The sequence below is a fragment of the Delphinus delphis genome, chromosome X, assembly GCF_949987515.2.
Source record: "Delphinus delphis chromosome X, mDelDel1.2, whole genome shotgun sequence".
NCBI classification, from domain to species: Eukaryota; Metazoa; Chordata; class Mammalia; order Artiodactyla; family Delphinidae; genus Delphinus; species Delphinus delphis.
In genome coordinates, this window is record NC_082704.1 from 107696575 (window position 1) to 107723583 (window position 27009).

Sequence of the window (27009 nt, forward strand, 5' to 3'; positions counted from 1 at the left end):
CATTGCAATCTTCTTAAAACGTACCCGTGAGAATTCCAGCCACCTATACTGAAAGCGCCTGCTTAGGTTTGGAATTCTGGAATAAACCATCCTCCACACCAAATAGTTGGCAACAGTCCTGTTAACAGAAAGAGAAGCACATTTGTTGTGTTGAATTTGATATGTGATGCTCTGCAGAACACCCTGGGAAAATCTGTTGGCAAAGCTCCATGGAGGGACCTCTTGCTCATACAAAACTGCAGAACTTTCACTTGAGAAATGACATAAGATGATACAGTGTCAATAAGCTCTACCAAAATTGGCTTGCTTTTCACCACCTAATACAGATAGATGATACGAAAATTCCAGCCCCAGGCCTCAGCGTGAACATTTTGCTTTCCCACTCTGGACATGGAGTCCACTGTTACCCAGCCTTTCATGTCTAGAAATTGTCAAGAACTTCCAATTATTAAGTGACTTGATAAAATGAAGATGAATTCTTACCTTTTGGAAACAAAATGCAATATATTGGCTAATACCAATTATCTAGATATGCACCCTGGTTGCAAACCTACTAGATGTGGGAGTTTGGGCAACTCACTTAAGCTTGCTGATTTTATCTTTGCCATACAATGAGAATGATCCCTACCTTATAGGGCTACTGTGAAGTTAAAATAAGTAACAAAATGTTTGACAGAGTAAATTCTAGTTTCCATTGCTGTTCACTTCCAAACATATGAACAACCCCATACACTCATGTAATGTCCATAATACATATTTTTTAAAATCCGTTACATTTTCTTAAGTGTTGCTGTTTTTCTATAAGCAAAACATGCCCTGACCTTAGAAGGATGTGTGATCTGAGTTAATTTCTAACTCAATAGTGATGATGAATTTTTAATGACCCATCCCCTCCCAGCTGTGCCGTTACCATGGTGACCAATAACACACATTCCTGAGATGGCTCTCGGTCAGCCAGCCATGTGAGAGCAGTGTGACATGATGAAGGCAACTGGCCCGTCAAGAACAACCCACACTCTCATTTGCATGGCATCCTAACCCAGTGGACATGCACTCTTAGCAATTAAATTTATTTCAGCATACACACCCAAATATATGTATAGTCATTTTAATTTATATAGAGATATACTAATGGACTAACATATCAGGAATGTTTTTCACAAATATAGAAATAGACATTTTGAAAGATAAAATGAAATAAAGATATTTTCCAAAGTCCTTAGTTAATCCGTCAAACACTTTTAGTTAATTCTTCAAGACACATTATCCATACAGGATTAGGTTAATACAATGACAGTCAATGTAAATCAACATCTCATATGGTTGTCTTGACTATTTCAAAATATTTTGACCATATCCTTCCCAGATCTGGTTAGCACAGCATTGTTTTTTACCTTGTCAGCTGGCCAACCAAGATGGCGTAACTAGAGTGGGAGAAGGGCCACTTCTGCCATTTTTTTCCCATTCGCTTTGTGCTTATACTATTAGTAATAGCTTCAATTCCTGTTTCTCTACAAGAATTTTTTAAATCACTTGTCCATTTTGTGAGGATTAAACCAATAATAAAATTCATAAATCTACAGGTATATGTAAATGACCTGAGATTATTTTTAATATATGGAATAAAGACTAACCAGTGAAGGTAACACTGTCTTGCCTCATATGTGCCATGCAGATCAAATGAAGGGTCCATGGCCATCTATATAGCAAAACTCAATATAGCCTAGTTATTTTTTCAATGGAAAGAATAAAGATATATAGAAGTTCTAAAATTTTCTTCTCAGACCCAGTGGATCTTGTTGAGGTGTGCACACTTCCCCTCGGAGACCACCACTCTCATTAGCAAAATCTAGCCCTTGTCCATGCTCTTTTGAGGCACTATAATAAACATGTAGTTTTAGGTCATTCCTTTGGACGTTTTGAGTTCATATCCCTAATCCTGAGCAACACAAGAAGTGCTCACTGAGCACCTACTGTTGTCCAAGTATCGTCCCAGATGCCATGAGGAATGTAAAGAAATAGGAACTCATCACCTACATTCAAGAGAACTTAAGAGTGTAGGTGGGGGACAGGGAACTTCAGATTTCAGCTTGTTCACGAAAAATGGGTTTTTTAATTGAATGGGATACACGGTAAGTACATAAGGAACCCTTCTTTCATTCACTCATTCAGCACATCCTGAGCACCCGATATGTACTAATAGTTCTAGGTGCTGGGGAGATGGACAGCTGAGAAGGCTGTACCCCTGATCTCCTGGGTCTTTTAGCCAAGCAGGGAACCAGGCAAGCACAGAAATAATGATCTGTCAGACCCCAGCACCCAAAAGTACATGCCAGACACTGGGCTGGGGAGAGTGCACACCTCAACCTGAGGGATGCGAGTAGGCCTCGGGAGAGGGACAGGGCTTGGGCTATGAAGGCTTCAGGGTGTGAAGCAGGAACATGAACTCTGGACAGGCTGAATAATGCAGGAATAGCTTCTGTGTTGGAGGGGATGCTGAGCAGGGCCATCACTCACAGAGCTATAGGCAGAAAGGCCAGCTACAGCAGGGAACACACAGGCTGCAATTAGGGTCCGAAATCTAGATTGTTAAAGGGGCAGAGCCCAACCCTAACACAAGGTCTGTATGTTCTTCAACCTTAAAATACTGCTTTTGTGGTATGAGAGCTGTGCTGGCTCCATAGGTAGAGATTCAAAGGAGGTCCATGGCCAGCAGATATGCTTACGTGAATTCAAAAGCTATTCCCTCAAGGGGTCTGTGATGAGCCAGATCAATTGGGGAAGTTGTTAGGATGTGGCCTAATGCTGGCGGTAAAAGAGGCAGCATGATGCAAGTATGTTGGGGTTTTCGATTTTTCGGCGTTTCCTGCTCCCTCAAAATCACACCGCTTAAGGCATCCCATATTATCTATAACTCCCACAGCATTGCTATAGGAGAGATGTTATTGTACGCATTTTACATAAAAGGAAACTTGACGCCTAGAACCATTAAGTAATGCCTCATGATCCCATAATCAGTCGGTCTCCAACTCAGTAGAATCACCTGGGGAGTTTTAAAAGTCCAGATGCCCAGGCCACACCAGACCAATTATAAATCAGTATCTCTAGGGTGAGACCCACCATAACTATTGTTTTTAAATCCCCCCCAGCTAAGTCCAATGTGCAACCAAGTTGGAGAATGGGTGTAATAAGCAGTGGAGGCTAGACCAGACCAAGGTGTATCTGACTCTTAAAGCCTCTGCGCTTTTCCCCATGCCACACAGTGAGGGATTAACACCTCTAGTTCCACAAAGATTTCCTGGCCAGTCACAGAGACCCCAAAACACTCCAACAACCACACTTCAAAGAAATCTGTGGGTATGAAGAAAGAACAGTGTGTGAGGCCTTCATAGGCAAGGCATGACCGAGACAATAGCACACAAAGACCTCTGAGAGCTAGAAGACGGAGTTGGGGAAGCTCGCACAGTGAGGCAATGGCGCTGATGAGCTGCTCCAGCGTGCTATAAATACACTGACAGAACGCTGGGGAGCACAGCCTTGGAGTGCTAATATTACCACGCCAGGAACAGATCTGACCATAATGACTGAATTACTGACACTTAATGCTCAGATGCATCAAAAAACAAAACAAAAATAAGACTCAGCAACAGTCCTTGAAAAATAACACATAATACCTTTTTTTTCAAAAAGCATTTTTAGCAGTATGGTAATTTCCCCAAATGGCAATAAATAAAGTAGAGGAAAGCAAAGCATCTCAGGAGAGAATCCACCACTAAGAGAGCAGCATGAAATCATTTCCCAAAGACTCTGACTAGGAAGATTTTTTTTTAACATTTTCCTGCCCCTTGTTTGCAATTAGTGACAGCTTACATTTGTATTGCATTTAAGAGATCATAAAGACCTTTTTTGATCCTCATGACGATGCTATGGGGTGGTTATTATTATTGTTCCAATTTTCAGATAAATAAAACAAAGGTCAGAGGTCAAAGGACTTCTAAGTATGGGTCAATTCCAGGACTAACATTTGGGTCTTCAGATTCCACAGCTTGCATTTGCTCCTGAGTCAAACCACCTGAGGTAAGCCAAACAGGTACCTCTTGAAGGTTCTCAAAGCCAAAGAGACCTTCCTAAATCCTAGAGGCAGCCCAGAGGTATGCAGCTTCACCATCACCTGAGAACTTGTTAGAAAATTCCTGGACCTCCCCCAAGATCTACTGAATCAGAAACTGTTGCCTCTTTTTTTTTTTTTTTTTTTGGGATGCACTGCACAGCATGTGGGATCTTAGTTCCCCGACCAGGGATCGAACCCATGCCCGCTGCAGTGGACGTGTGGAGTTTTAACCACTGGACCGCCAGGGAAGTCCAGAAACTGTTGCCTCAAAGGCAACATCCAAGTTAATGCTAGTCCCATCACCCAACATGCTCAACATCCCCCTTTTCTACTCTTCCCTACCTGGAAAATTCCTCCTTATCCTTTGGGGTTCTGCTCCTATGTCACCTCCTGCACAGTGGGCATTGGGCCATCTGGTTAACTTTTAGAAATTTTTAGGAAGTATCTTCTATGTGAGAAGTACCATGCTAGGCCTTGAAGTTACAAAAGCAATTACAGGAGTGCCCACCATCAGATGCTCACTGAGTCATGGAGGTGAGGGAGAGGAGCAAACCAGAAAATTAGGTAAGTTCTTTGATATTTTGCTCCTAGGCACGAAGCTAGACTATATTTCCCAGCTTCTCTTGCAGTTAAATGGGTCATGTGGCTGAGTTCTGGTCAATGGACTATGGCTTGAAGTGACGCATTCCACTTCTAGGCCTTCCCACAAAACCTCTTGTGCAATCCTCCACTCTCTTTCTCCATCCACTGGCTGAATGGAGAGGATTCCAAAAAGCCAGAGGAAGGCAGAACCACAATAAAGTGTTATCAAAATTCTCAAGAAGCATATAGTGTTTTGAAATCTCATAAACAAACACAGAATACAAGTTGTTTTTGAGGAACTGGTTGCTGAAGAGTAAACTATGTGACAGAGATTTGTTTTTTGTCTATTTAAAACTGAAGTTTCATAATATCTGCAGGTCATTTATGTTATGTACATAATGTCTGCAGTTCATTTTTCTATCTATATTTTCTTACACTATAGTTCACTATGTTTACATCTGTCTAAGTTATCATTTTGTCAAGAACCAGATTAATGTCTTCCTCCAATCATGGTCTTTCTTGGGCCCTTTGTCATGACAGGTCCTGCAATTCTAAAGTGTAATCACCACCAAAGAGATTATCTAATACAGTAAACCAAGGCCCAGTCTATCCCCTGGTTGTAAATTATGCTTTTGTGGAAGTAAAATTAATACAATTTCCAAAAGTACCTACTAATTTACAACTGAAGATAACAGACACTAGAAGAAACCAACTCACTAGGTGCTGAAGGATGCACATACAGCATGGCAAACTCCATCTTTCAACAGAAATTACCTCCACCATTGAAAATGTGCTGAGTAACTCAATGGCATAGGAGTACAAAATCATTTGGGTCATATCTTATAGTATTACGGAGCTAGGAAGTACATATGAAAAAGTTTTCTAAAGCAGTGAGTCTCCCAAAAAACTAATCGTAAGATTCCTGGGATGCTTGTTAAAATACAGACTTCTGGGCCTCACCCCAGATCTACTGCATCAGCCTCTAAGGAGGAGGGCCCTTGGAATCTGTATTTTTACCAAGGGCCCAAGGTGATGCTGCTGGCATTACTGGTCCACAGACCACACTTGGAATAGCAAGGCTCTACCTCACAAAGAATCTGAAGTGAATTTATTATTTCTACTCTCCCTTTTCTGCATGTTTACTTTTTTGTATGCCTTCTTCTATGAACACATATTGTTTTTATCATAAGGAAACAGCATCTTAAAATGAACAGCTCTTCAAAAGTGTCTAAGTGTTTTCGTAGGTGGGGATGGATGCTAAATTTTATTCCTAGGACTTTTGCAGGTGCCTTTTTTCCAACACAACTCCTGGTAACATAGCCTTGTCTAAGTCCAAATAAGAAAGTACGATTTTTAATTATGGCCCGGCAATTAGCCTATTAAGCTGTCTTTGTCAACTATTTGACCTTCTTGCGCTTCATTTTCTGTAGTCAAATGTGAATGGCTTCATGAGGATGTAAAATTCTCTTTCCTGATCTAAAATATGACACACGCGAACCCATCTATGAAACAGACTCACGACTGGTGGTTGCCAAGGGGAAGGAGGTTGGGGGAGGGCTGGAGGGGGAGGTTGGGGTCAGCAGATGTGAGCTTTTATATATGGAATGCATAAACAACAAGGGCCTACCGTACAGCACAGAGAACTATATTCAATATCCTGTGATAAACCATAATGGGAAAGATTAAAAATGTGTATATATATATATATATATATGTATAACTGAACCACTTTGCTGTACAGTAGTAATTAACACAACATTGTAAATCAACTATACTTCAATAAAAAAAATTCTCTTTCCTGGACATTTTTAGCATTTCCTTGTTTTGTAGTGCTAAAGGAACAAAGCAACAAATTCTAAAACATTCTTTAAGAAAAACCTGACAGTTCCTGAAGTTGTTTCATCAGTCCAATTTTTCTACAGTTCTCAGAGTGATCTTACGCCTTTTCAATACTGGTACTTTGGTTTATTGCCACAGAGTGACTTATTGACTTAAAAGAAACCAGAAAAAAACAGCAAAAGACCGAGAATGAACTGGGGAAAAACAAAGATGTTCATATAGAAAGCTCAGAAAATAACATCATTATATGACTAGTTCCCAAAACTAATAAACAATTTAGGCTTTCAGAGAGAAAATATGGAGAAAGACCAGAAATAAGGGGCAAAAACACTGCGTATTTGTTGTCATCATAGCAAATAAATTACACCAGATGATGGTTTCGGCCCATTTGTCACAAAGGGCACCATGACTTTCCCTAAGACTCTTTTGATGTAACTTTCTTTAAAAACAGTTTTCAAAGGACATGAGAGGGAAGACCTTATAATTTAAAAGGAAAAATAAAAGTCACAGTAAAATGCACAAAAAAGCTCTTACTTCTTCCTCTCAGAGCCTAATATCCTAAACAAATCCTTAAAGTACTGAGGGACACGGACCACCACATTCTCTGAGGGGCCGATGTCTTTCAGTTCGGGGTAGAGTCTGACATCAATGACCTTCTTGATGAAGCCCAGCCAGTCAAACTGAGGAGAGAGAGAAAAACAACATAGTGAGAGAACCCCTGGGGGGCAAGAATCAAGGAGAAAGGCAAATAGAGTCAGTTGAATGTAATCCATTGCTTGTGACTTCAGACCAAATAATTAAACATTCAACTGCTCAAATCTAGAAAATAAATTCCTGATCACTGCCACCCAGACCAGACCTACTGCCTGAATGGTAAATGGAAAGTGTGCTCTGTACCGTCTGCATATGCACCACACGTGCGCGCACACACGCCCCCAGTAATGCGCACACTCGCTCCCCTGGCCTCTCCAGCACTCTCCCTGCCTCCTCCACTCTCCCCCTCCCTCTCTTCCTTCCGTTCCCTTCTCTCCTAGGCTCTCCCTCCTTCCTTCTTGCACTCTCCCTCCCTCCTGCGCTAGCCCTCACCTCCCTTCTCCCTGCACTCTCCCCCACTCCCTACTCATTCACTCTCCTGTCCACACAGAGAGAGATGCCCCATTACATTTCTGCTCTTCCCTCTGGCATAGCCTTTCTTACACAGAGGGAAACAAGCAGCAACAAAAAGTAACATGTGTCCCCTCTTCACAGCATCACTATCTTGGCATTCTTACCTGGCTACCCCAAAAGTCAGCCCCAGTCTTCCCTTCTTTTCCTCCCTTGCCTGCCTCCACTATTGAAAAGGAAAACCAGTCACTCACTTGCCCAGCCTAGCCTGTAGGTGGGGATGGCCATGTGCCCCAATCCTACTTGATAAGAAATAAAGGGAAGACACCTGGAAAGGCTTTGGTTTTTCCTGGTAGAAGAGTTACACATGGGCCATACTGGTGCTTCCACCTTCTTCCTGCTCTGAAGGCAGATGTGACATATGCAGCTGTGGCAGCCACCTTACAACCTTGAGTCATCAAACATGAAGTCAAAGAGCCAACACACTAAGAAGAGTGGAGCGGAAAGAAAGAACTTGGATCTTTGATAACATTGTGCAACAGCTAAACCAACACCAACAGCCGCCTATGTCTAGACTTCTGTCATGTAAGAAAACGGGCTTGAAGTTTTTAAGCCACTCTTGGAAAAGTTTTCTATTCCCTATGGCAGAAAGCATCCTGATGCACAGACAAGGGATATTTTATGTGATGACTGACAAAGATGATGATGAGCAAGAAGACCAATGGCAGGTTTCACGAGGCAAAATTTTACACACAGGTGAAACAGAATCGCTTGTCAAATGACCAGTTAAGATACAATTTCCTGGATCATTTTCACCAACCTGGGGAATCATAGCACTCAGTTGGGAAATGTTCATTTTGTTGTACATGGCCTCACTGGTTCGGTTTTCATGTGGAATCATTATCTGTTGGAAAGAGACTTTGGTTATTTTTTTCAAATGAACCATTTCTTACTGCATGACTACTTTCTACATGTGCCAAAACATCTGCATAGTATCATAAACTTTTTCAAGATTTTGGTGTGGTGCCGAACCTGGGAGAGAAGAAAAAAAGATATCACTTCAGGCAAGATTAAGAAAATAAAAAGAAACTTTGCTGTCCTGCTCAGTGTGAAACACTGTCCTCGGTACAAAAATAACTACTCGAATCCCTCCCATCCCTATAACGCGGATGGACAAAACCTGTTACTGGCTCGGGCTTGACAGCCAAACTAAGGTTGAGCAATTGAGACAAACATCCCACCTTCACCTGTGGTGTCCAGGTAATGACCTCCATAGTTCATGGACTACAGGCCACCCCTTCATCCCTAGGGGAACATTCTCACTGAAGAGCACTAGACTATCTGGACACCACTGCCACCTGTGACAATTCTGTCAACAGCTCATTCCCTCACTTCCCCTCTTCCCTCTGGTTTCTCTGGCCTTGAGATTCCCCTGGCCCCAGTGCTAGGGGTAGGGGTTCAGTTATCACCCAGACATATTGCCAAGTCTGCATCTACAGCCCTGACTCTTCACACTCCTTCATTCCCAATACTTATGTTCTTGGCCATTTTGGCAACACCAAATCTAAGCTTCTAGCTTCTGCCATGTTTAGTCTGAGAAGAGCAACAACAATCATCTTCCTCAAGGGCCATCTTAATCACTCCCGTGGACAGGCAGTAGCTCCCCATGCCCCTGAGCACATCATGATTTTGCCTTAAGACCATCCATCATCTGATTCCCTTGCATTAAACTTGCCACCTTCCAACTCACACAGGACTCTCCTACCCTTGCACCCGTATCCATCAACACCACCCTCATGGTCTGAACCGTAATTCAACACTTTGCCTATGATTCGTTTTCTTTTTCAAGTCTTTCCAATTAAACTCCACTTGGGGGCTTCCCTAGTGGCGCACTGGTTAAGAATGCCAATGCAGGGGACACGGGTTCGAGCCCTGGTCCGGGAAGATCCCACATGCCACGGAGCAACTAAGCCTGTGTGCCACAACTACTGAGCCAGCGCTCTAGAGCCCACGAGCCACAACTACTGAGCCTGCACTCTAGAGCCCGTGAGCCACAACTACTGAGCCCACGAGCCACAACTACTGAAGCCCACATGTTGCATCCTCTGCAACAAGAGAAGCCACTGCAATGAGAAGCCCACGCACAACGAAGAGTAGTCCCCGCTCGCCTCAACTAGAGAAAGCCTGCGTGCAGCAATGAAGACCCAACACCGCCAAAAATAAATAAATAAATAAATTTTTTTTTTAAAAAAAAGCAAAAAAAACTCCACTTGGCTCTAATCCCAAGGGCCACGCCATCAACAAGACCTCCCCTTATGCACACATCCCTAGCTGGGAATGGCTGAATGCACACTTCCATGGCTGTGTTTACAAGAACTTTTTTTTTTGGTGGGGGGGCTTGACTACGTTGTCCTGTCTCCCCAGCTTTAGAAGTTTCCCTAGGATGACATGCCCCACTAATTTTTGAAGGTGCCTAGTGACCTGAGATGTAAGAGACATATATAAGCATTGCCGGCTGGCCAAAAACCCACACACCATGGATTTGTCAAGACAAAATCACAGAAGGCTGAGTGGCAGACATCTACCCCTCTTTTCTAAATGCTTCGGTGTCCTCAGCTTCTCTCTCCTCACACTCCACAGGAGAGACTTCCTATAACTCACAAGCACTCTCCTGGCTCTACTGATTAATAAATCATTGCCTCAGAGAATGTTCACACTCCTCCTCCCTCTACTCAGTCTTGCAGGTCCAGGCTGCAGCCCTTTGACTTCAGAGCTGTTTTCAGCTCTCTGCCAGCTACTCTCCCACCCCATGGATTTGTCACTTCATTTAACCTCTTGATAATTCCCAGTCTTGCCTCAGCCCAGCTGTTTTTAGTTCCCTTTTTGGTCCAGATCGCTGGCTCAAGGCAAGGCCTTTCCCGCTGTATCAGAGCTTCGGTCCAAATTAGATTGCTGGGTCTCCTATTTGCCTGGGAAGGGAATCCAGATGGCCTCTAGACTGGTTCAGAGGCACAGCCTTTGACTCCAGAACATCTGCAGCAGTCTTTGCGCTCTTCAAAGGTGACATGCAGGGATGAACTTTTTGCTCTGCAACTAGGGGTCTACAGAAAGATACACAAGTACACCACGGCAGCCAAGAGGCCAATTCCTCCTGACCCTATCAGCCTACTCCTCACTTCAACACCCCACCGCACCTCGCCAAACACAAAACCAAGCAACACTTGGACTCCCATGCACTTCAGGATTTTTACCAACTTCTGTTATAGAAGACTACCAACCTATATGCAACCACTTCTTGACAAAAGTATCATTTTTTTCACTACAGTGTATCTCCACAAGCAAATTTCACCATATTTGTTCCCTCCGGTCCTGGGAATGTATAGAGATTTTATTCTTTGTTCTTCTAGAAAAGTTATTCTTTGAACAAAGCTAACCATTTAGGATCTCTGATTATTCTCCCTCAAGTTTGTTCTTGTACCTTTTTGCCTCCACCATGAGCCTGAAAAAATTTAAAAGGTGACTTACACAGAACACAGCATATGACACAATGACATTCATTAGAGTGGGGCAAGAAAAGAATGAAAACCAGGGGTAGGTACAAAGTAGCACTAGAAAGGAAGCTAATAAATGCTTACCAGCCTGCCCTATACACTTTCTACATCAAATTATGTGTCCAGTATGGGTGGATAGACTTCCCAAAGCCCCTATCTTAGATCAGATTGACTTCTGAGTAGGAATGGTGTAAAGAGTAGACTAGGCTAAAAATAACGTTCCACTCAAGCCAAATCAATAACGATTTATCAAATATATATTCTTCAGTTGAGGCCAAACAGGAGTTCCTCTAGGAAAACATAGAGCCTCTCCCTGCTGCTATTCTTTGGCCACAGCTGAGCAGCATGTGGACACTGAATGGGCTTCAAGCAGAGAGGTAGAAGGAATGAAGAGCTCTTCTTTCTGTCACGGTTTTTCTTCCTGTTACTTCCCAGAGGGGGATACTATAGGTTCTACCTTGAACCCAAAGAACAATGCCACAGAATGATTTTTTAAAATATATTTTCATTCAAGATATATTGCCTTTAAAATAAAGAGAAGAAAAAAAAACAGATTTTAGATTAAGATTTACCTCAGCTATCTTAATTTCCAACCTAAGCACCGACTTCATGTCATGCTCTGCCCGGGAGCTATTAGCTCCCAAAAGCACGGCAGTATCCACCATGAACTTGTAAAGGGCGTCCCGATACTGTAAGAGATAAAGAAGCAAGTGACCATGACATCAGCCTATTAGGAAGTATGTTTCAGGGACACGGAAGAGCAGAAACAGCAAGTGGAAATAAATGCCCTTCCTTTTCACTCTGTACTCGAAGTATGGTACAGGCATCATGCAATACCAACCACCCACCTTCCACCTTGGGACAAAGAAGAATGATGGCTACTTGGGTACTGTTTCCATGAGACAGAAATGTCTGGCCACCAAGGATCAAGAGAATTAGTTTGCTGGCAACTAGCGATATTATGGATACATGAAACATCTACAAATGAGCCCAGAACAGAAAGTTAAAGGTCAGACTCCTCTTTTCAGGCAAGTGACACTTTAATAAAATAATGGGAAAGAACTGTCGCTAAAAGCAGGAGGCATGATCCATGAAGACTAATGGGAACTGTGATTTATTCTCTTCCAGCTCAATTTACCCACCTCCACACTAAAAACAAAAGACCAGTGATCGAAGCCCTATGTCTTTTCAGTTTTGTATGGTTTTTACAGAGTTCTCCTCACTAGCCCAGGGAAGAAAGAAGGGAAAGAAGAGAAGAATGATGAAGAGAAACCTAGCAAATATAGAATTTCCTCCCTGCATGTTCATAAACCCATTTTCAGGCTATTCACATACTATTGGAGAGGGGGACCTTACTTTGTGGGAACTAAGGAATTTTGTTGGGGGGTCACCTCTCCTTCCAGATATATTTGTGAGAACTCAATACACTGGGTATTAAACTGTTTCACAGTTATGCTATGGGAATAAGATTTCCTAATGTAACCTTGATTTTGCATAGCAAATGATGTTTATGATCTCGAGACCTGCATGGTGCTTAGCATATAGCAGGCCCTTAATAATTATTTGTTGAATCAGTAAGCAAGATTCACAAATAGTCTTAGAAATGTTTTGCAAATCTCAGTTCAATTCCAAAAATATTTATTCAATCAATACATATGCACGATATCTTGCTAGGCCTTCTGTGCACATGGGAGGTACAGATGAAAAATTAAATAATACTTGAGTCTGGTTCTCAGTGTGACCCTGTGAGGGAGATAAACACATCATTACTAACTGTAATACTAGCAAGACCAAAATGAGGTCCTTAATAAAGCTGCTAAGTGCTTAGAAACTCAAGAACTGGAAAATTCCAGCCTCAAGAAACCGGGGACATAGCAGTTAAAGGAGACTGGTTCAGAAGCGCTGAGGAGTCCTCCTGTGAGGTGTGCAAGCTGCTTTGTTGGGGGAAGAATAAAAATAGGTGAGACAGGGCTTCCCTGGTGGCGCAGTGGTTGAGAGTCCGCCTGCCGATGCAGGGGACACGGGTTTGTGCCCCGGTCTGGGAAGATCCCACATGCCACGGAGCGGCTGGGCCCATGAGCCATGGCCACTGAGCCTGCGCTTCCGGAGCCTGTGCTCCGCAACGGGAGAGGCCACAACAGTGAGAGGCCCGCATACCAAAAAAAAAAAAAAAAAATAGGTGAGACAGCAAAGGTGGTTTGGGACCAGGTCATGAAGAGGCCTTGAACTCCCTCCCTCTACAGAATTTAGAGTCTAGCTTGTGAGCAAAAGCACTCTGGGAGCTGTACTTTGAGAAGAGAACTTGTCAAGTGGTGGTGCTAAGGAGGCAATGGAATGAGGGGAGGAGGGAACAGCTAAAAGGAGACTTAACAGGGGTCTGCCCTAGGGCAGTAAGGACAGAAAGGAGGGACTAGGTGGAAGGGATACTTTGAAGGCAGAGTCTACAGGACTGACTGGTTACAGGACAGGGATAAGATTTCAAGCATGGCTGCTTGTAGGGTGGTGACCCCAGCAGAAACAGAGGTTCCCCAGATTGGCAAAAGTTCATTCTGTCCACTTTCAAGAAGGAAAACTCGCCAACCTTCTTCCATGAGTGTCCTCAGCCAGAAAGGTGCCTAGGATCTCGGCTAGCTTCCTGCCCTCCAGAGCCTCCTAGATATAGGCTTTCCTATCAGCAAAGGAGCAGGCACTTCCACTGTGAGCCAGCACTTCCCTGTCGAAGTTCCTGCATTCTCAGGCTAGGCCAGAAACCTGAGCACTCCCTGGTCAAGGTTCCCCTGGGTCTGAGGCTCCTCTGGAAGCTCAACAGAGGTTCCAAAATGAATTGAAAGTGTTAGGAATGAACCAGCTCTAATCCAACCTCCAGGAAACTTCTAGGTCTCCAAGCCAACCCAAGAAGTCGGACCAGATTTATCCCATCTGGTTCTCATTAACCTTAAATTAACCTGGGGCACCAGTTAAAAAAAGATTCCCGGGCCTCACTTCAAGTCTACTAAATCGGACTTTCCATTGCTGAGGCCCAAGAATGGACATTTACTAGAAGCTTCCCAGGTGGTTCTTAGCAGTACAATTTGGGAACCACTGGTCGACTGGGTGTCCACGCCCATGCTGCTGCAATATACTGTGAGCTCTCTGCACTTCTGAGGAATGGCTGCAAGCTCATTCTTTGGTTACTCAATTTGGGTGTGCTGTCTTCCCAGCTTGATCATGAGGGCACTGAGCACAGGGACTCATACAGCCTTCATTTTCAGACTTCCAGAAAACAGGGAGTGTCATTTATCTGCCGAAATGAAAGGCCTTTGCTTCCTACATTGGGAATATGGTCATCAAACACCCACACTGCTCAATTCTAGTAAAGAGTTGGGAATGTGAGAACAATTTATGAACCCAAAAATGCCTGACAAGATACAGAGTTGAATGAGTAAAACTTACAGACTTGGCTTCTGTGCTATTATCAAGGTAGTCTTCCCTCACGGCTAGGGAGAGCGCTGCTTGGTCCAGCTGTTGAAACAAAAAACAAAGCATTTGCTTGCACTGTAAATTCTTAGGTACCATGTTATTAACAAGAGTCATGAGATCTGCATACCAGCCATATTTAGAGCATGTGTTACCGTTACAAAAACAATTCAATGCAATCAGAGCTACATGCAAGTAGGCACTTCAGCAATGACTGTTATACAGTATCAGAGACCTGCCCCTCCTCCCCTGATTCATGGTTTCTAATCCTTTTGAGTTTCTAACAATACTGAATAGCATCAAAGCTATAATATTTGAGTTGGAAAAGGTCTTAGAGATTATCTGACTTTCCCCCTTATTTGGTGGGTGGAGAAACGAAATCCAAAGAAGTCATGTGACTTCCCCAAGGTGACACAGTTGGGCAGAGCTCAGAGGAGAATCATTGTCTTCCATCACCAGATCCACTATTCTTCTCACTGCAGTATTTTGCAAAATGCCAATCCACATCAAGCTGATTAACCAGACTGTGCACCTCCCTCTCCCTAAAATACTGTATTGCACCATTTTGGGGGGGAAAGGAATCAATAATAATTTTGTTTTGAGAAATCTTTGCAAACTTTAGAACCCTCTCTGGAAAGTTTAAGATAGGTAATAAAAATACAAACAATAATCAGATAACTATATATCTAGAATTATTATTATAGAAAAGTATAGCATAATTTCTTGAATTAAAACTTGCAGCACTGGGACTTTGCTGGTGGTCCAGTGGTAAAGAATTCGCCTTCCAATGCAGGGGACGTGGGTTCGATCCCTGGTCAGGGGACTAAGATCCCACATGCTGCGGGGCAGCTAAGCCCATGCACCACAACTACTGAGCTCGCACGCCTCAACGAGAGAGCCCGCGTGCTGCAAACTACAGAGCCCAAGTGCCCTGGAGCCTGAGCGCCACAACTAGAGAGAGAAAACCCGCATGCCACAACAAGAGAAGCCCTCACCACAACAAAAGATCCCGCATGCCGCAACAAAAGATCCCGCATGCCGCAACAAAGATCCTGCATGCCACAACTAAGACCTGATACAGCCAAAAAATTAAAGAAAATAAATATTTTTAAAAATTAAAAAAAACTTTCAGCACCTTAAAGGCGATCAAAGGGAAGAATACAGTCTTTTCAGAAAATGAGCTACAACAATCAGACATCCATCTGCCAAAAAAAATGAATCTCAACCCACACCTCACAACTTGCACAAAAATTAATTCAAAATGGATCATAGACCTACATGTAAAAACTAACACTATAAAACTTCTAGGAGAAAACAGGGGAAAATCTTTGACCTGGGGTTAGACAAAGAGTTCTTAGAGACCAAAAGCAGATCCATAAAAGAAAAAATAAATTGGACTTCATCATCATTAAATATTTTTGCTCTGTGAAAGACATTGTTAAGAGAATGAAAAAGACAAGCTACAGACAGGGAGAAAAATTTGAAAATCACATATATGACAAAGGACTTGTATCCAGCATATATAAAGAGTCCTCACAACTCAATAAGAAAACAAACAACCCAATTTAAAACTGGACAAAAGATCTGAACAAACACTTCACCAAAAAAAAAAATTCAAACGGAAAATAAATTAATGAAAAGATGCTGAACATCACTAGTCATTAGCAAAATGTAAACTAAACCCACAATGGAACACCACTATACATGTACTAGGATGGCAAAAAAAACAAAAACAAAAAAAACTTATAATGCCAAGTGCTGGTGAGGATGTAGAAAAACTAGATCATTCACACACTGTTGTTGGGAATGCAACATGCCAGAGCCACTTTGGAAATTGGTTTGACGGTTTCTTGTAAAATTGAACATACACCTACATGTGACCGAGCAATCTCACTTCCTAGCTATTTACCCAAGAGAAATGAAACTTACGCTCATGCAAAAACCTGCATGTAACTTTATTCATTATTGCCCCAAACTAGAAACAACCCAAATGTTCTTCAACTGGCAAATGGATAAACTGTGATACACAATGGACTACTACTCACTCATAAAAAGGAATGAACTACTGATACATGCAACAGCATGGGCAAATTTTAATCACATTCCAAAAGAGGCAAAACTGTAGGGATGGAGAACAGCGTTTGGGGATGGGGAGAGTGGATGACTACAAAAGGGCAACACGAGGTAAATTTTGAGGGAGCGATGGGACTATTCTCTTTCCTATGGTGGTGATTACATGACTCCATGCATTTGTAAAAACTTACAGACTTGTGCTTCACAAAAAGTGAATTTTAAAAAAAGTGAATTTAACTGTATATAAATTTTTAAATAAAAAATGTTTACGTTCCAGAGCCTTCTCTAAATCTATGGTTGTTCTTTCTGTTTTCTTGAGTATCAGCAACTGCCCAAAAACTGAATAAAACTGAATGCAACAGCAGATTTTCTACCTTAAATCTTATTCACACATTTAAAAAGTTAAGTAAGTTGGGGGAAAAAGATGTTTTCATAACATCCATCTTGCCTGGGTGTATTGCTAAAAACCTCAAATTACTGTGTTCAATCTTCTTCGCTAATTGGCCCTAAACAACCAAATCACAAGCCAGCCTGGCTTCATCCTATTCCAATTCCCAATATACCACCATTTCTTCCAAAAATTAAGTAAGCCAGGAACATGAAACATAATATTATGATTAAGATGATTTGGGTTTCAACTAGATTTAGACCACTTGGAGAATTTTTTGAGCTTCAGTCTCAGAGGAAAGGAAACTGTGTAGACAATATCAAGAAAGCCAAAGCTTCCCTCTGATGAAATGAAGTTAAATCCACTTATTGTAAAAGTTTAGATGATTCAAGTGAAGTTACCAGACCTGTTTTAAACTTTCAGATTGCTACAGTTTCTAGGGAACATCTTAAATACAGCAAACAGATTGAATAAGGTCAGTCAACTAAATCTCATTAGAACCAGATAAACTCTTGAGGCAAAAGACTTTCTCAAGAGGCCAATATTAGGACACTATGTTGTCTGAGGTTTTTCAATCCTTGCATTTATAACTGATCTTAATATTGCAAGTAGAAAGTATAATATATATTTAGGAACTCTAACACATTGAACAGAAATACGAATTTTTTCTCTGACTGCAATACACCACAGGTTAGGAAACAAAACAGTAATACAAAAAGAAACATCTCACACAGTATGATGCAGGAAAAGGACAAAAAAGTTAGAAACAACTTCATTTCCAAGACAGTCTCTCCTTATCATCCTTACGGATTTTGCTAAGAGTCACACAAATGCAGGCACTGGGTGACGATCACTTCAAGTCACTGTTCTGGTAACATATACTGAGACAACCCTGGCATTCCGAACACTCTTTCAGGACCACGTATATTCAAAAGTCTTTTATTGTCCTTTAAATCCTCATTCTTGGTATCTCCTTACACAAAAAAAACGAAACACATGTAGTGAGATATGATGGGAGGCATTAATCTGTCATTTCCTGTATTTGTGTATTTCCTTTCTCCCATTTAAGTCTGTGGCAAATCCTGTGCCATCTTGCCACAGGGGAACTTTACAGAGGACCACTGTGTGGGTTTGAGCAACCCCTGCTTGCCAAACTGCATTTCTTGGCATGGGAATACATGTGCCCATTGGAAAGGCACCCAAAGGCACCGCCTGCTCACCTAGCAGTATGCCTACAGAGCTGTGCCTTCCCAAAGGAGTCATTTTTCTTATCCCCATGGGTTTGTGGGATTACAAAACCCAAGAACACTGAGGAAAATAGAATGTGATGGAAAAGGAAGTCTAAATACACTGAGGGAGAAGAGTTTGGGGGTAAGAGAGAGTTCTCCCAGAGCAAAAACAGGATCTAGGCAGCCAAAGAAGTCAAAGTTTCTCACGAGCAGAAGGACTCATCAATGCCCCTAGAAATGGCAGGATTTGAGAGGGAGTTGGGAGGCCCAGGGCCCCAGCAGCGGAGAGGAACACTTGAAGTGGCTTCATGGGCTGGGATGGCAGGTTTCTTTTCAGAAACACATAACAGATGATCAGAGGGTCTCCCAATACCCTAGGAGAAGGCTGAGAAATGGAGTAGCCGGGAAGTGGGAAAGGGCCTAGACTGGTTCAGTTTCCAACTAAAAGGTGGGGGTGGGACCTCAGAGTCAGACATGAGACTGACTGACTAAAGAAAATGGCTATTTCTCGCACATCTGAACTTGAGATCTGAGACACGTTTGGCACAGAAATTGAAGACAAACATTCCCCAAATGGTTCTGACCAGTTGCCTAGTCATGCTTTAAGAGAAAGGTACCTTTTGTCACGTGCTACTGTGTACCAGCATCTATCCTGTAAAATGTCACCAAATTCATCCTATTTAAATCTCACAGCAACAGTGAAAAGTAAATTCTAATTCACCCTTCATTCCACATGGGGACAATGAAACTGGGAGAAGTGAAACAATCTGCACACACATTCAGTGAGTAAGTCACAAAGCCAAACCACAAACCTCAATCTCTTTAACACCAAAGCATACTCTTTTCTCCACTATGGCAGTGGTTTTCAAACTATGTTCCACAAAACTTAGAAGGTACTTCAGGGGCTTCAAATATTCAGTTAGATTTTTTATAGTTTTAACTATTTCTAACAAAAGCAACACCCACAAATTCTACAGCATTGGCAGCCACAGATACGCTAGTTTTTGTTATCAGGTTCACTGGGTTTTATGCAGATCTCAGAAGAGAGCTTTTCCTACCAATATCTAGACACATGCCTGAACTTCTAGCAGCTCTGTCATGATTAGAAAGACTATAGCTCTATTTTGTTAATTCAGGTGTGTGAATATCCACTCATATAAAATGGTACAAACAGGGACATAACTGAAGCAAATGCACACTGCACTCAAATGCCAGGCCATGCTCAAACACATCAGTTTGGAGGAAGCTGCCATCTTGGCAGAAGAGACCGGTAGTAAGCACATGAGTGCCTCCTTACATTTGGAAAGTGTTCTGTTATTGACAGTTCAGTGTTTCTAGGATCAGTTTAACCGAATATTAAGTGTGCAAGGCAAGCTGTTAAAAATTGATTGCCGTGATCCTCTATTCCCCGTGTTTCCTGTAAGCTGGTGTTAAAACTACGGGCTTGATTAGATCCAAGTTCATTTTTTTTTCCTTTTCTTTTTTTTTTTTAAGATGTTGGGGGTAGGAGTTTATTAATTATTTATTTTTGCTGTGTTGGGTCTTCGTTTCTGTGCAAGGGCTTTCTCTAGTTGTGGCAAAGCAGGGGCCCCTCTTCATCGTGGTGCGCGGACGCTCTTGCTGCGGAGCACAGGCTCCAGACGCGCAGGCTCAGTAGTTGTGGTTCACGGGCCTAGTTGCTCCGCGGCATGTGGGGTCCTCCCAGACCAGGGCTCGAACCCGTGTCCCCTGCATTAGCAGGCAGACTCTCAACCACTGCGCCACCAGGGAAGCCCAAGTGCTTATTTACAACTATGTACATACACACAGATGGTTGCTTTTGGTTGTTTTTTTTTTTTTGTGGTACGCGGGCCTCTCACTGTTGTGGCCTCTCCCGTTGCAGAGCACAGGCTCCGGACGTGCAGGCTCAGTGGCCATGGCTCACGGGCCCTTTTTCCTTTTCTTTTGGCATCATTGATAGCATATGCTTCCCACTGCATGGTATCAGGAGGCACACAAAATCTGGTTTACCAACTGTTAGCAATGCTACCATTAATATCTGGGTTCATTTGATGTCAGTCTGGTCTCTCTATCCTGAATTTCTCCATCAACCATTCATCTAATAGCTTTAGCAGCTATTGGTGATAGTTACCTTAATTCTTTTTTTCATTAGGGATTTAAAAAAATGCTAACTTTTAAATTCTATTATTTCTCCTGTACTTTTAAAGCTGTGATTCTCCTATAAACAAGAATTTTCTCTCATTAGCTATTAGGTTACCCTGAAATCAGTCAAATCTAGTATGCTATAAATTAAAATAGATGTGTCAACCCAATGCACTTGTGATTCTTATTTGGAACCTGAATCAAAGACCAACTGTTTAATTTTTTTAAAGGACATGCTTGAGACAATCAGGAAAACTGAAAATTCGCCAGGTATTAGATGTTAACTATGGAATTACAATTACTTTTTTGGTTGTTGTAATAGTCCTTTCCATTAGATAAACACTGATGCATTTATCAGTGCAATGATATTATACCTTGGATTCTACACAATGTTCCAGCCTGCTCTCCAAAAGGAGGTGTATCAGATGAAACAAGAACAGCCAAAAGTTGCTGGCTGTTGAAGGTGGGTTGATGAGTACACGGGAGTTTGTAGTACTATTCTTTTTACTTTTATTTGTATTATTTTCCATAATAAAATGTTTAAATGAATTCAGTTCTTATACTAGATCCAGAAATTGGTGAAAACTGAAGTGGTTACCATTTGCAATTAATTAACCTGTGTGGAAATCAAGATCTATCATGCAATAGAGTACATAAACTGAAGTTTGAAAGACAGTCTCCAACTTACTTCAAAACACCATTTAAGGTGTTTGGAAGGGATACCATAATAGTTCTGAAATTAAGAATGAGAGTTTTAAAACCTGGTTTGTTTGTTTTTTTTAAGTGAGTAATCTATCAACATGGGACAGAGGTCAATTGGACCATCACCATGGTTGTAGAGCATTGAAGAGCATGTCTTAACCTGAGAGCATTAGAATATGTCTGTGTCATGTTGTTGTTCCATCACCCAGCACAGATATACAGCTGTCTCTGTAACTAAGAATTTCCTCTTGAGGAGATGGGAATTCTTTCAGTGACTAAAGATATTTTTATTGAGACTGCCATTGTCTAAAGTAGAGAGGGACAAACTACAGCCTGCAGTCCAGCCCACCATACAGCCACACCCATTTATGTACATATTGTCTACAGCTGCGTTACCAGGTATAACAGCAGAGTTGAGTAGTTGAGACAGAGATAATATTGCCCGCACAGCATAAAATATTTCCTATCTGGTCCTTTACAGAAAAAAATTTGCCAGCCCCTTGGTATAAATCAAAAAATAAACTCCAGGGTATAGATTTTTAAAAGTTGACTTATATCAGGAGAGGATAATACACTCTAAAGGATTTATATTTCTATGATTTAAATATCAATATATCATTAATATTTTCTGGTTTAACAAAGAACAGAATTGGGGGAAAAGATCAGCGGTTCAACAAAATTTTCATTACTAAAGTAACCACAGAAGCAAAAAAAAAAAAAAAAAAGAATCAAAAGACAAAACAATTTAAAAAGTGCTATTTGCATTCTTGCCAAGTTCTTTGACTGATCAATCTTCCACTGTTGGCAGTTTTCTGACAGTCTCCTGATTTTACCAATGTAATACTCCACCTCAGGGTATGTTCTCATGGCCCATTCCTTTATGGAAGAGATGTTTACTCTCCCAACAGAAAATGCAACCAAGCACTTAGAACAAGTTTTGCCTTATCTTTTGAAAGGAAGGACAAGAGATTCAAGACAACTTGACAATGAAATTTTAGGCATGTACACAAGATGTTAGTGAAGGAAAACAGTGAACCATAGCACATGTTCACTCCTTGGTCAGGGGAATGAGGGGAGAGGAAGAGCAGAGTTCAGAAAGTCTTTGCTCATCTCTCCACCAGAATTAAGGGGCCCTACACATGCTCAGGGTAGATATTTGAGAGCCAGATCACAGATCACTTGAAACTCACTCACCAGCTTCTTGCAAGGCTGACAAAAACAGTGTGTTAATGATTTACAATCTGCAAATCTGGGGGGGGGCGGAGGTGGGAGGTGGGTAGGGAATAGGCTAGATCCTAACGTTTAACAGAATTTGTAACCTTATCATTTCACTAAGGTGGTATGAGTCTCTTTCCTTGAGAAGGCAACCCGAAAAGGCTAACCTTGGACTAAACAAGCATGATGAAGGAGTCCTCACTATACCTTCAAGATGTGTTCGTTGGACACCTTGTCATCAGAGGACACATACAAACGAATGAACACAGAATTGCTGTATTGGCCACGAAACGTCGCAAGTGTCTGAAGAAGGCTGAACTTTCTCTCTGACCAAACCCCTTCAGGACCGATATTAGATTCAAGCACAGGCCAGCGGAAAGGTGAGTGCCGCAGGATATGTAACAATGGCTTGGCATCTGCTTTTTCGATCGCTTCTGAAAGGGAGCAAATATGAAGAGAGTTAGAAATGCAAACTGGATCACCGAACTAGAAAGCAAGTGTATCTTCTCAAGAGAAAATTCCAGTAAGGTCCCAACCTAACTTTTTCGGGAGAGGTGCAGTGGACTGAGCATAATCACAGAAACAGAACTACCTATGATTCATACTTCAGTGTGACTGATTAAACCTGATGTTCTTGCCAGGAGAGCTGACTAGGGAACCTGCCCAATATTCCCAACAATAAAAGATGGGCTCACTATACTGACCCAAGCCAAGGAGCAATGTTAAGCTGAGAACACTCTGCAAAACTAAGGAACAACCCTAACTAAAGGAAACTGCTCAATAAAACTAATCACTCCCCAACAAAAATGAATTACTGCTTCAGACTCTTTCATCATCTTTTAGCGCCCTCTTCTAGCTCACCAAATAATACCTCAAAACCTAAACAAGTTAACACACTTCTCAGAGGCACTGGCTTCTTCCTGCAATAGCCTTGAGAAAGTGTACCAGGTAAAATGTCAGGTGTCTTTTTTTTTTTTAATTTTATTTATTTATTTATTTTTGGTTGTGTTGGGTCTTTGTTCCTGTGCGTGGGCTTTCTCTAGTTGCGGCGAGTGGGGGCCACTCTTCATCGCGATGCAGGGGCCTCTCACTGTCGCGGCCTCTCTTGTTGAGGAGCACAGGCTGCAGACACGCAGGCTCAGTAGTTGTGGCTCACGGGCCTAGCTGCTCCGCGGCGTGTGGGATCTTCCCAGACCAGGGCTCGTACCCGTGTCCCCTGCATCAGCAGGCAGATTCTCAATCACTGTGCCACCAGGGAAGCCCTCAGGTGACTATTTTAACTCCAATCAGACCCAAGATGCTGAGAGGGGCCTAAAGTGCTCAACAAAGATGGCTGTTAGCCTGATGGAGAAGCAGAAGGAGCCTGGCCCGGCTGGGAATCTGGATTACTCTAGGCCCCAGGAGGTTCCAAAGGACATAGGTCTGGTTTGAGAAGGAGTGTTACTATGTCCTTCTCAAACCAGACCTAGCCTCCAGATTCTGGTTTCTGTACCACATGCAATATGGTTTGCCCTTCTGACCCTACCCAAGTTTCCCATGGAGTAACTGATACCTGAAGAATCCAAGCCAACCACTGAAATAGAATTTTCTTAGTTTCTCCATCAAGCTAGCAACAAAACATTAAGACGGAGGTCAATCAAGAAAATACGGTACTGGCACAAAAAGAGAAATATAGATCAATGGAAGAGGATAGAAAGCCCAGAGATAAACCCACACACCTATAGTCAACTAATCTATGACAAAGGAGGCGAGGATATACAATGGAGAAAAGAGAGTCTCTTCAATAAGTGGTGCTGGGAAAACTGGAGAGCTACATGTAAAAGAATGAAATTAGAACACTCCCTAACACCATACACAAAAATAAACTCAAAATGGATTTCAGACCTAAATGTAAGACCGGACACTATAAAACTCTTAGAGGAAAACATAGGAAGAACACTCTTTGACATAAATCACAGCACGATCTTTTTTTTTTTTTTTTTTTTTTTTTTTTTTTTTTTTGCAGTACATGGTCCTCTCACCGTTGTGGCCTCTCCTGTTGTGGAGCACAGGCTCCAGACGCGCAGGCCCAGCAGCCATGGCTCACAGGCCTAGCCACTCCATGGCATGTGGGATCCTCCCGGACCGGGGCATGAACCCGTGTCCCCTGCATCGGCAGGTGGACTCTCAACCACTGTGCCACCAGGGAAGCCCCAGCAAGATCTTTTTTGACCCACCTCCTAGAATAATGGAAATAAAACCAAAAATAAACAAATGGGACCTAATGAAACTTAAAAACTTTTGCACAGCAAAAGAAACTATAAACAAGACAAAAAGACAACCCTCAGAATGGGAGAAAATATTTGCAAATGAATCAATGGACAAAGGATTAATCTCCAAAATATATCAACAGCTCATGCAGCTCAATATTAAAAAAACAAACAACACAATCAAAAACTGGGCAGAAGACCTAAATAGACATCTCTCCAAAGAAGACATACAGATGGCCAAGAAGCACATGAAAAGCTGCTCAACATCACTAATTATTAGAGAAATGCAAATGAAAACTACAATGAGGTATCACCTCACACTAGTTAGAATGGGCATCATCAGAAAATCTACAAACAACAAATGCTGGAGAGGGTGTGGAGAAAAAAGAACCCTCTTGCACTGTTGGTAGGAATGTAAATTGATAGAGCCATTATGGAGAACAGTATGGAGGTTCCTTAAAAAACTAAAAACAGAATTACCATATGACCCAGCAATCCCACTACTGGGCATATACCCAGAGAAAACCATAATTCAACGAACCCCAATGTTCGTTGCAGCACTATTTACAATAGCCAGGTCATGGAAGCAACCTAAATGCCCGTTGACAGACGAATGGATAAAGAAGATGTGGTACATATATACAATGGAACATTACTCAGCCATAAAAAGGAACGAAATTGGGTCATTTGTAGAGACATGGATGGACCTAGAGACTATCATACAGAGTGAAGTAGTTATCTATTTTATACATATATATGTCAATCCCAATCTCCCAATTCATCCCACCATCCCATATTATACTAATATGTATAAAATAGATAACTAATAAGAACCTGCTGTATTAAAAATAAAATAAAATTCCAAAAAAAAAAAAAGACAGGAGTAGCCAGGGACTTCTCTGGTGGTGCAGTGGTTAAGAATCTGCCTGCCAGGCTTCCCTGGTGGCGCAGTGGTTGAGAGTCCACCTGCCGATGCAGGGGACACAGGTTCGTGCCCCGGTCCAGGAAGATCCCACATGCCGCGGAGCAGCTAGGCCCGTGAGCCATGGCCGCTGAGCCTGCGCGTCTGGAGCCTGTGCTCTGCAAAGTGAGAGGCCCGTGTACTGCAAAAAAAAAAAGAATCTGCCTGCCAATGCAGGGGACACGGGTTCCAGCCCTGGTCCGGGAAGATCCCACATGCCGGAGAGCAACTAAGTCCATGCGCCACAACTACTGAGCCTGTGCTCTAGAGCCCACGAGCCACAACTGCTGAAGCCTGTGTGCCTAGAGCCCGTGCTCCGCAACAAGCGAAGCCACCGCAATGAGAAGCCCATGCACGGCAACGAAGAGTAGCCCCCGCTCACCGCAACTAGAGAAAGCCGGCGCAGCAACGAAGACCCAACGCAGCCAAAATTTAATTAATTAAATTTTTTTTTAAAGGCAGGGGTAGTCAAAATCCAGTCTTGGAAAATAGCTCCTTTCTCTAAGCAACACCTTTAAATATTAGTAGAATTCTTAGTAGCTCTCTTTTTCCTTAAACAATATCTTTAAGCATTAATAGAACTCTGAAAAATAAGGGTGGTAAATTATTTTATTTATTTTCTTTATTACTCACTCTCATTCATGCAAGATGAATAAAGGATTTTGGCTTTCTGTATGGCTTCGATGTCCCGCCTTCTACTGATTGATTTCTCCAAAAGTGCTAGGAAGGTTAAAAAAGGATTCATTAGTATCCAGCCACAGGTGATGCTGAGTTGGAGGTCATTTGATAATCAGTCCCAGCCTCCAGAAAATTAAATGTAGAGACAGACAACCCTGGAAAAGATATGTCTATAAAAGATAGCAGAACCGATTCCAAGTTGCTTGAGGTTCAAATAACAAATATTTTTAACATCCTCTTCTCCAAGGTTCTCCTAATTCAAAGAAACCAAAAGTTCAATTTCCAACTGAGACTGGACCTTCTGCCAGGGTTAATGTTTTCTGCCACCTACACACAAAAAAACCCAGAATTCATTTTTTCAAGAACCAAAAATAAGTGAATTCTATTCCTCGTTTCTGCACTGAGTAATATTCTCAACGGAGGCAATTTCATCAGGGTCGGGTTTCTTAAGATTTCTTCACAGTCCAGCCGCTCAGGGAGGTCATCTGTAAGAAATTTCCCATTAGGAGTTTTATTCAATGTTGCATAAACATGCCGTGGACTCGGAAGACGTTGTTTAGACAGGAAATGGAGAAGCAAGAATGTAAAGCCTACCCAAATTGCCTGAAAACTTGCCCATTTACACATTCAAAGTCCTGGCCATTTAAAATGAGGCCATGTATATAAAATGGCTGCCAGCATGGACACAAGCCCACCTGGAAAATGATTTTCTGTTTATAAAATCACTGA

General features: G+C 42.1%; 1 protein-coding gene across 1 annotated transcript in view; it reads right to left on the reverse strand.

Moving 5' to 3' along the window:
* The window catches only part of PHEX (phosphate regulating endopeptidase X-linked), a 198515-nt gene that overhangs the window by 133384 nt on the left and 38122 nt on the right, over positions 1–27009 (reverse strand). Inside the window, exons 4-10 of the mRNA XM_060003154.1 lie at positions 26236–26322; positions 22600–22826; positions 14620–14688; positions 11760–11876; positions 8457–8540; positions 7067–7212; positions 25–118 (exon numbers count right to left, since the gene is read on the reverse strand). Of these exons, the coding sequence (XP_059859137.1) occupies positions 25–118; positions 7067–7212; positions 8457–8540; positions 11760–11876; positions 14620–14688; positions 22600–22826; positions 26236–26322 (824 nt within the window). The remainder of the gene's footprint in view (positions 1–24; positions 119–7066; positions 7213–8456; positions 8541–11759; positions 11877–14619; positions 14689–22599; positions 22827–26235; positions 26323–27009) is intronic.